We start from the raw sequence: 9,159 nt of genomic DNA, 5'->3' as shown, positions 1-9,159 counted from the left end.
ATTTTGTCTTTCAGGGCATAGGAGAAGGGACTGGACTTTTTAGCGTGCTGCTAACATACATGAAGTGAGGAGGCCATAAGTATAAACTCACCTGTAGCCTTCCAACACTTCTTGAAATGGGCTTTCTTACTATCTGTTGTCAGTAAAAGATACTGCAGAGTAAGAATTTCACAAGTTAGACACATTAAAAAAAATCACACTCTGCCTCAATCACATAGTTGTTTTTGTAGAGAATTAGTTTATAGCTATGTTAGATGGCTTTATCACTAGTGCCAAAAAGCCTGTAGGAAAGAGAAGACAGATAAACAAACAGTGAAAGCACTGCTGATGCAGATTAGTGGAAGGCGGGCTAACTGCCTTTTAAAAGCATTTTGTTCTGATGTACAGCCTTGTCTATACACACATCACAGTGACATCCCAGGCCTAAACCAGATGCATAAAATGCTTTCTTTAATTTTCTTTTCAAAATGTTTCAATGTTAGGTCTGACATTTTTCCCATGGTTAATCATGAAACTGGGCAATGTTTCTTACCATTCCTCGTATTTCACTCATACAAAACATTTATCGGTTGAAATGATATGATTAAGGGGAGCAGAGTTGGGGCCAAAAAAAGAAGCATGCAAAGGAAAATAGATGTCTTCACTAACTTCTATTGGAATATGGAGCCTTTCACTTAGAATCTGGTTTAAATCAGTAGCTGCTGAAACTCATTACCACAAAAAAAGATGGGTCTTCCAGGCCCCAGTGTTAAGACTTACAGTCTCAGCAGCTCCACAAGTGTACATAGCATTGCTTGGTGTCTCAGTTTCTCAGCACCTCTGAAAGGTGAAGCCACAATCTGCCTTGCAAACTGTGCAAGGGAAAGACACCAACATATGCCATTTAGTACCCTGTAGGAAGCTCACATGGGGGGAGGCAGCTATTTGATGGTCTAGATGAAGTGAGGTAATTTGCTCTGAATTACACGTAGGCAGACGTTCAGAGCACAGCCAACGCTGGCAACATCACAGGGGCAATAAAGGCTGAATTTATTCTCCAATACATGGACTGAGAGGTCCGAAGGCAAGCCTGGAGGTGATCAAGTCCTGTCCTCTCAGGGTAAGGCTTTAGCATCGCACAGGCGCAGACACCTGACAATGCCCAGAGACCGAGAGCGCAAAGGGAGGCTGTGCCTGCTACCGCTACCCACTGGGTCTGGGAACGCCCGGGTACAGGATGAGGGTCACCAAGAGTGGCCGCGGAGGGTCCCCTCGTGGCTTTACCCGTCTGAGAAGCAGCAGCCATCCCTCCCGCCTAGCCGGGAGGGATGGGGGAAAGGAGGCATGAAGGGAAAGAAGGGATGGAAGGAGGGAAGAGGGAGGGAAGGAGGCGCTCCCTCCTTCCTTCCCCCAGCCGCACACCCGGGCTCCTGCGATGTGGTGAGTCACAGGCAGGTCAGGACCGCGCCGGAGGGGCGGAGGGAGCCGAGGGGACCGGCTGATTTACCGCTGGGAGCCGCCACCAGCGCGGCGAAGGAGCCGGAGGGAAGGGTGCGCGGAGCCGCCCCGCAGCCCAGGTGCCGGGCAGGAGGCCCCCACCCGCCGGGGCTCTCAGCCCCCGCCGCCCCCAGGTAGAGACGGCAGCAGAGGAGGCGAAGCCCGTGGGGACAGAGGGGACTGCAGGGAGGAAGGGAACAGGCAGAACGGCGCGGGATCGCGGAGGTGCGCGGGACTGCGCTCCTCTCCTCTCCGCCCCGCCCATCCCGGGCTGGGCTGGGCTGCGCTGGGTGCCTGGGCGAGGACCGCGGGAGCCAGCCCGCCGGGGAGCAGCGCTCGCCCCTCCGGCGGCGGTTGCCGGCGCGCAGCCTGCTGCGGTAAGGACCGGCAACCGCGGGGAAGACGGGGCGAGCCGGGGGACGCGGGGAGCGGGATGAACCACGAGCGGGAGAAGCACGGGGAGCGGCCCGGGTGTTGCGCTGTGCCGCGTTGTGCCCCGCCCGGGAACTTGGCAGGAGCTACCCTCCTCGGGGCAAGCAGTCTCCGCGCCGGGTGGGCGCCGCGGGGGCAGGTGAGCCGTAGTGTGGGGCCGCTGACACCGGGTTCACCCTGTGCCCGGCCGGGGTCCGCAGGGTGCCCAGAATAGGGGACGCCCGCGAGATCGCAGCCACAGGCAGGGCTCAGAGGGCTGTACAGGACAGGGCGGGCAGCGCTGCGAGCAGCGACCCCGCGGCGGGCTGCGGGCTGCGCGCTGCGCGTGCTGCCTCCTCTCCCGCCCCTTCCCGCGCCGCGGGCGCGGCAGGAGGGCGCAGCGCCGCGGAGCTGGCGGCAGCGGCTGGCGGCTGCTTGCGGCTGCTTGCGGCGGGGCTGACCCCGCAAGAGCCACGGGAGGTTCCAAGTCGGAAACGGTGGCTCCGAGGCGTGGGTTTGTGGTGACCAGTTCGTGCCTTTCGTGAGGCTGAGGTCTCGGGGTGAGCCTGCAGGATTCTCCAAGTTGTGGTTTTGTACTTCGTGGCTGTACGGCGTTCGCAGCCTTCCCTGAACTCATATTATGGTTTGGGTTTTTAATTTTTTTTTATTTTTCATTTTTATTTCTTTTTTCCCCCCATTTTTGAAAGGGAGGATTTGCTTTAAATGATAAACAATTTGCACCATAGAATGGCATTCCACCGTTTCCGTGTCAGCATGAAATTAGGCAGTCTTTGGCTATACAAATGCTAAGGGCACTCCTTAGAAATTGGAAGTTTCACACGTACGTCTTAAAATAGGTATTAATAATCGAGTAACAGTGATGTTTAACAAACTGTGCGTTTGTAACCTGTAGGAGGTTATTCAAGCTGCAATACAAGCTTTTCGCTAAGAACCTCTGCCATGTGTGGTAGTACATTTGCTTTCATCCTACAGGTGCCTTTTGCATTGTCCACCAGCAAAAAAAAAAAAAAAAAAAAAAGAATGGTGCCTTTTTTCTTTCTTTTTTTTTTTTTTCTTTGAGATCTGAGAGGTTTGGATTCATAATCAGGCAAGATAAAGTGTCTCACATGTTTCTCTAAGAGCTAGTTTAATATTTACAGATCACTCTGAAAGCAAAACCTAGCCTTTGGCAGGAGTTGCATGTTGAAAACAAAGTTAGAGAATGGCTGTATCACTTGTTCTTTGTGTTCTTTAATCCTTCTTCAACACTGTATGATTCTTCTTCTGTCTTCTAACACAAACTGAATCATTTGGGGAAATGATTACAAATATTTTGTGAAACATTCATCCCTCTATTTACAGAAAAGAGAGTCATCTTCTTTGCCTTTTCGGTGAGGAGGGAATGAATTTTCTATGGAGCTTTTTCCCCCTCTGTTTCTTGGTTGGTTTTTGTTCGGTTCTCTAGATGATAACAACTGCTTAGCAGTTTTTTTACTGCTAAACTAAACTGCACATGTTGTATCTGGAGCATTGTTTGTGGAGGTGTTCTTTGCTATGGGGACACGGCAGCACAACCTATAGATGGATGGGAGTGGACTGAGTCAGGGCAAGCCAGAGATTCAGTGAAGAGTTCATGAATGCAAAACTGCATGGCAAATGTCCTCTCAGGACTGCCTTTCTTGTCCTGATTCCCATGTGTTTATAGTGTTTTGGTGATGACCTGTAACCTCCTCCTGCTGGTCCAATGCAATTGAAGGCACCAACCCATTTAGTCTCATTCTTCTGTGATCTGCAAGTGGCTGCTCCGTATTTTTCGACTTGAAGGAGAAATTCACAGTCTGCTGCCTTCTAGATCTGGCTTCTAGGACTCCAGAGAATAACTCCAGAGAGTGCAAGAGCAGCAAGCAGCCTTGCCCTCACAGCCACAAAGGGAACCAGTAATAACAAGGAATATTATTTTTTTTTTACAATGAGGGTGTTGAACACCAACACAGATTGTCCAGGAGGTGGAGAAGCCCCAGCCCTGGAAACATTCAAAGTCAGGTTGGACAGGGCTCTGAGCAAGCTGGTCTAGTTGAAGATGTCCCTGCTTACTTCAGGGGGGTTGGAACTTTAAAGGTCCCTTCCAACCTTCCATCAATTCTGTAATGATGACGACATGGTGCACTGAGGTAGCAAGAGGCAGAGCTGCAACAGTGGGAGTCCCAGACCTCTGGGTGATCTGCTCTGTGCCATGATTGCTTTGTGGTGGTGATATGTCTAGACTTTATTCACTTCAGGCAGAAAGCAAATAGAGGTTCTGCACCTCCATGCATATTTGTGGAATATCTAGTGTAAGGGAAATTCTGCCTGGGCTCTCAGCACTACAGTAACATATAAATTCTTGAATGAGACAGGGATAGAGAAACTGAATTTTGTTCTCTGAAACTACAGGAACATGAAGAGGGTTATAGGATCTGCTTGGTGCAAAAGAGAAGGATCAGGCTGCAGTGTTTAATACTTCAAACAGATTTTGGGTGGCAAACGTGCCTTCATAGCTGGCACCTTTGTGTCCAGGTTTCCCACCTACCCATTGCTCTCTCCTTGGCTGGCCTACAAGCCAGTGGCACAATTTCATGTTTCTTTAGGCTTACCCTAAGCCAAGCCATCCACCTGCTCATCTTGTTCACCATGGCCACAGCCTGTGCTTCTGCTTTGCTCAAAAAAAGGTTGCCACTAATAATTAAACCCACACAACACATCACTGATGACTACACCACATGGTCCTGAGCAGCATGCTGTCCCTGAGGAGGCAGGACCACAGCTCTGCAGAGGCCTCCATGGATGCCACCTCTGCCATAGCCAAGCCAGGAAGGTTTCTGTCGTTCTGCCCTTATAAAATGTCACGTTTTTCTTGGCAATAGTTTTAACAAATCCATATCTCATACATAGCGACTGATGGAAGCACGTTAGCAGAAGCCATTTTTAAATCAGTTTCCTTACCCAGGGGAAATGTAGTATAGACAGGGCCTTCAGGAAACGAATAATTAGGTGACCTTTTTCCCCCCAGAATATCAGGTCTGTTTTATGTAGAGCTGTTTGAAGTCTCACAAATTCTCATTACTCTCTAAATCTCTAACCTTGCCTTGTTTAAGATACCTTTTAGGAAATCAAATCAGTGTTTCAATCTAATTTCCAAAGGCATTCAAACACATGGTATGTGTGCTAACTTGTTTCCTCTAGCATTAACAAATGTAGCAAATTGCCAAGCTATTTGCCTTCGGGAAAACTATGGTGTTGCACAAGAAGATAAAGTATTTTTTCCTCAGATTTTAAAAATAAGAAATATAAAGGAGAGGTAAAGTTATCAGACTAAATTGGTCTGGGATACAACTCTTTTGAAGGAAACAGTGTTACCAAGTAGATTGCCCTCTTTTTTTTGATCTGTCCTGAGACCTCTTAGTCTCACTGTGATCTTTTTCAGTCACTTGCTGTGGCTGGATGATGACCAAATCCCCTTGGCTCAGATGGATGTTCCTTGAATTAGCTGTGATTCAGTACACTGAATATCAGAGTGGAAATCACAAGTGGCTATAAAGAATTTGAGGGATTTATAACCTTCAAATCTTAAGGGCTTGTAACCCTCAGATTTTAAGAAGAAACTGGGTAAGTAACCCAGCTGCAGGGTGCATCTGGTGCAAACAGGTAGGTGGTGGATGCCCTGAAACCCCTCTCCTCCACCTCTCCTCCCAGCACGCTAGTCTCCAGGGAAGCAAATGCCTCAGAGCATTTCATTTTTCAAGTAGGTGTCAATAGCAAAATAGTTTCTCTAATGCTGAGTAGTTTAATAAGCTCTAGATACATAAACAGATCCCCCTTCTTTTGTGCATCCTACAGCTCCATGACAGTCTCTTCTGCTTATCCCAATAAAGTTAACATATAATTATTCTTTTGTATGGTAGGCAGTGGAAGGGATCTCATTTGAATTCATGATAAATTTGCTTTCAAATGCATGCAAAAGGAAAATTGCTGAATGCTTTCAGATTTTCATTTTGCTCAAGTGTTCACACCATGGCCACCACCATGGTATTTGATAGCTATCCATTTTGTTGTGTACATTACAACTTTAACCTCTCTTTGAAGGGTCACACAGGCATATCTTTTTTTTCCTGTAGTCACAGAGAAATAACAATTTCTATGTAAGTTGCTTTACTCTAACATAGCTCCTTAATTTTGACATTTATGCAACTAAATGATATCAGGATGTTTTTGACATGCATGGGTATCATTTCTATGAAGGATCAGTGACCTAGCTTGATAAATATAAAAAATCAGCAATATAGCTACATATGTGACATTTATTGAAATTCATTCCTTGCCATGGAGCTACTTACTTTCAAAAATATTGAGAATAGTTAGAGATTTCAGCTGCAATTTGATTAAATCTACAGTTGTTACCATTTGCCTTCTGAAAATTGATTCCCTCTCCTCTTCATCCCCCAGCTTGACATGCTTATTGATTAAAAACTCTGCACTGGCCTAAACCAGCATATATTTGTTAGTGTTTGTGTGCTTCCCGTGCAAGTTCAGACAGGCTTTAGATGGTGGAAGCTGACTCTGTTCCTAAGTTATTGGAAATGGTAAGGTTCTTTAGCAATTGTTTTAAACTATATGATGACACATCTTTGAACCCCATTGTACAAAAGAAAAATACCTTCTGACTGGAGAGAGGCTTCCTGTTTATGTGTGCGTGTGTGCTGGAATTAAGCCTGTGTGTTGGCTGAGTATGGTTGTTGGGTTTGTTGGTTATTTTTAAATTTTTTTTAATCCAAAATGGTAAGTCACCTCCAGGGTTTATTTTTTGGACATTTTTTGGACAGGATGCAGGTCTTTTATTTTCAAAATAGCATGGTTATGGAGTTGATGATGAAGCATAGGAGCCTCTCAGTTACTCTTCTGGAAGCAGGCTCATTTAATTGTGGCAGCACATTTATAAAGACAGATAGATGTAGGCAATAAGTAATTAACTTTATTGACAATTTTCTACAGTGTAAGTTGTTCACTTCCCACACAGGAAGTCTTTGGCTTTAGGCAGATGTTCTTTCAGCATAAGGATATGAAATTTGCCAAAAGTTTAATTTATGTTATAAAATGTCCACTGTCATAGCTTTGATTGTGACTGAAGAAAGTGCCTTAATCTTCTGATTCACTTTGCAAAAGAGCAAAGAGTAGCCCAAGAGGTAGCCTCCAGGTAAGAGCCTGACTGCAGGATGACTGCATGCAGTACCTGAAGGCCTTTCAGCTGGGTAGACGTGGGCAGATGACCAAATAACAAATCATATATAATGCTTCTGCCTCAAGGTATCTGGGGTGATCTTGTAGTGTGCCTCTGCACCCTACATGCCATAGCTGAACCTGCTTTATGGGGGAGAGTTGATGTTACAAGATTCAAGACTGGGAGAAACCTGGACTGATGGACTGATTATGTCAAGCATTTTTTAGGTCTGAGAGCTGCAAGGCTCCAGTGCGAGATGTCCATGTCCAGCCCCAGGTGTGCCAGGTGCTGCCCCTGCCCACATCTGGCAGAACATTGCCCTCCACTGAATTCCAGTCCCTCTGTTAGCCACCACAATGGCATGGACCTATAATACACATCTCAAGCAACTTGTTTTATGTACCTTTTATACCTCCATTTGTGGTTGTACCACTTGCCTGGAAGGCGTCATGAGCAAGACTGTGGCCTTGTGATGTTCCCTAAGAGTTTTTCGACTCATTCTTCATGCACACTGGGTTAACTCTGCCTTTTTTTGTGTTTGCACATTGCTGACAAAATTGATTTATTCTCCTTCAACTTTAATACAAGATTGAGGTATCCTTTTCCACATGAAATTTTTCTCATTTGTACAAATTGATAATTTCTGCAGGAATTACTTATTTTTGTTAAAAATTTTGTGGAAATAGAAAGCTCTTCTGAGGATGTCTAATGTGCAGATGAAAGCAATTACTTTCTGCAGTCAGAATTCCAAACTTAGTTGTTTTACCCTTATTTTTTACATATTTTGTTACTTATTCTTTAGTTTGTTTGAGCAGCATGCTAAAGTTCACTTTTCATTCTTTCCCCCCCCGCCCCTCCCCCCCCCCCATTGAAACTGATTTATCTAGTATGGTTTCAAGCTTGGTAGAGGTCTATTGTGCCATGTAAATTCCTAGAAATGTTTGGTTTCTGTGGTTTTTTCTCATTGTTTTTGCTTCTTGCTTTTATAATGAATAAGAATACTTTTTCAACTGGTTTGCCAAAAAAAACCCCACCAAAATTTCAGAGATATTTATTAAGACATTGGGGGTTGCTTTTCCCTCCCTCATACCTCCACCATGGATGATCCTATGAGGATAAAAGTAGCAGGTTTCTGAGTAACCCCCGCCTTTGACCAAATTCAATCTATGGGTTGTTCCAAATACATGACTAGAATTTGTTTTGCTCTATAGAAATGAAATAACTTCACAAGCCTAATCTGTCTTCAGATATCTGCTGGGCTAATTGAGGCTTGTTTTATTCTCTAAGACTGTTACACAATGAAAATTTTATTGGGATTTCTGTTATGGCAATTACATATCCTTTTATCTGTTATATATCTCTGTATCTTTTATGGGTGTTATTATAACATTTTCATGTGTCTTCATGACATGTGTCTTCTCATCCAAAAATAACAGATTCTATTAGCTCAGAGAAAGCAGGAGAAAGTAGAGAGGCAGCTTTACTGAAGACAATGAAAGGTGTTGGTAGTTGAATTCATGTCAAAAGTTGATTAATTCCTCTTTCCTAATGTAATTGAAAATGTTAAATGAATTACTGGAGTTATATTCAGTTTTCCTGTCTACTTCTAGAAAGTGAGTACTGATTTTAAATGTTATATATTACTGTCCTGCAAAACCTTTGCTTAAACTCTTCAGGTTTATTGCTTTGGCTCTTTGGATTAGAGGCTAACACTTTTCCTGGGGAAAAGTGTTTCTTGTTAATATTCTCTATTTGATATCATTCTTACAAATACCCAAAGCTGCAGTAAAAACAAAACAAAATAAAACCCCAACAATCATAATATTAAAAATGTTTTAAAGAGTAGGTAGATTGCAAACAGTATGGGACTCTTCTGAAGCAGTGAGCACTGTGGAGCTCCATCTGTCATTAAACACTTTTTACATCAGAGAATATAATCCAAATTTCACTCTGAAAAATGTGCTTACCATCCATTCAAATCAGTGGGAAATGTTGTGCTTGTCTGAAGATATAATTTA

General features: G+C 44.5%; 1 protein-coding gene across 2 annotated transcripts in view; it reads left to right on the top strand.

Annotated features, from left to right (window-relative positions):
• The first annotated feature begins 1,539 nt into the window (after positions 1–1,539).
• Positions 1,540–9,159, top strand: part of MET (MET proto-oncogene, receptor tyrosine kinase) — a 94,143-nt gene continuing 86,523 nt past the window's right edge. Inside the window, exon 1 of one of the 2 annotated variants that reach the window (XM_054178394.1) lies at positions 1,540–1,610. Coding sequence is in view for 1 of the 2 variants with exons in the window: in XM_054178392.1 (XP_054034367.1) it covers positions 1,910–2,047 (138 nt within the window). In the remaining variant the exon portion in view is untranslated. Of the gene's footprint in view, positions 1,611–1,890; positions 2,048–9,159 lie in introns of those variants that run through there. The other variant, XM_054178392.1, reaches the window with a different exon arrangement.

The sequence above is a fragment of the Dryobates pubescens genome, chromosome Z, assembly GCF_014839835.1.
Source record: "Dryobates pubescens isolate bDryPub1 chromosome Z, bDryPub1.pri, whole genome shotgun sequence".
Taxonomy (NCBI): Eukaryota; Metazoa; Chordata; class Aves; order Piciformes; family Picidae; genus Dryobates; species Dryobates pubescens.
The sequence above is the reverse complement of the archived record's forward strand: the minus strand, read 5'-3'. Positions and strand labels throughout refer to the sequence as shown.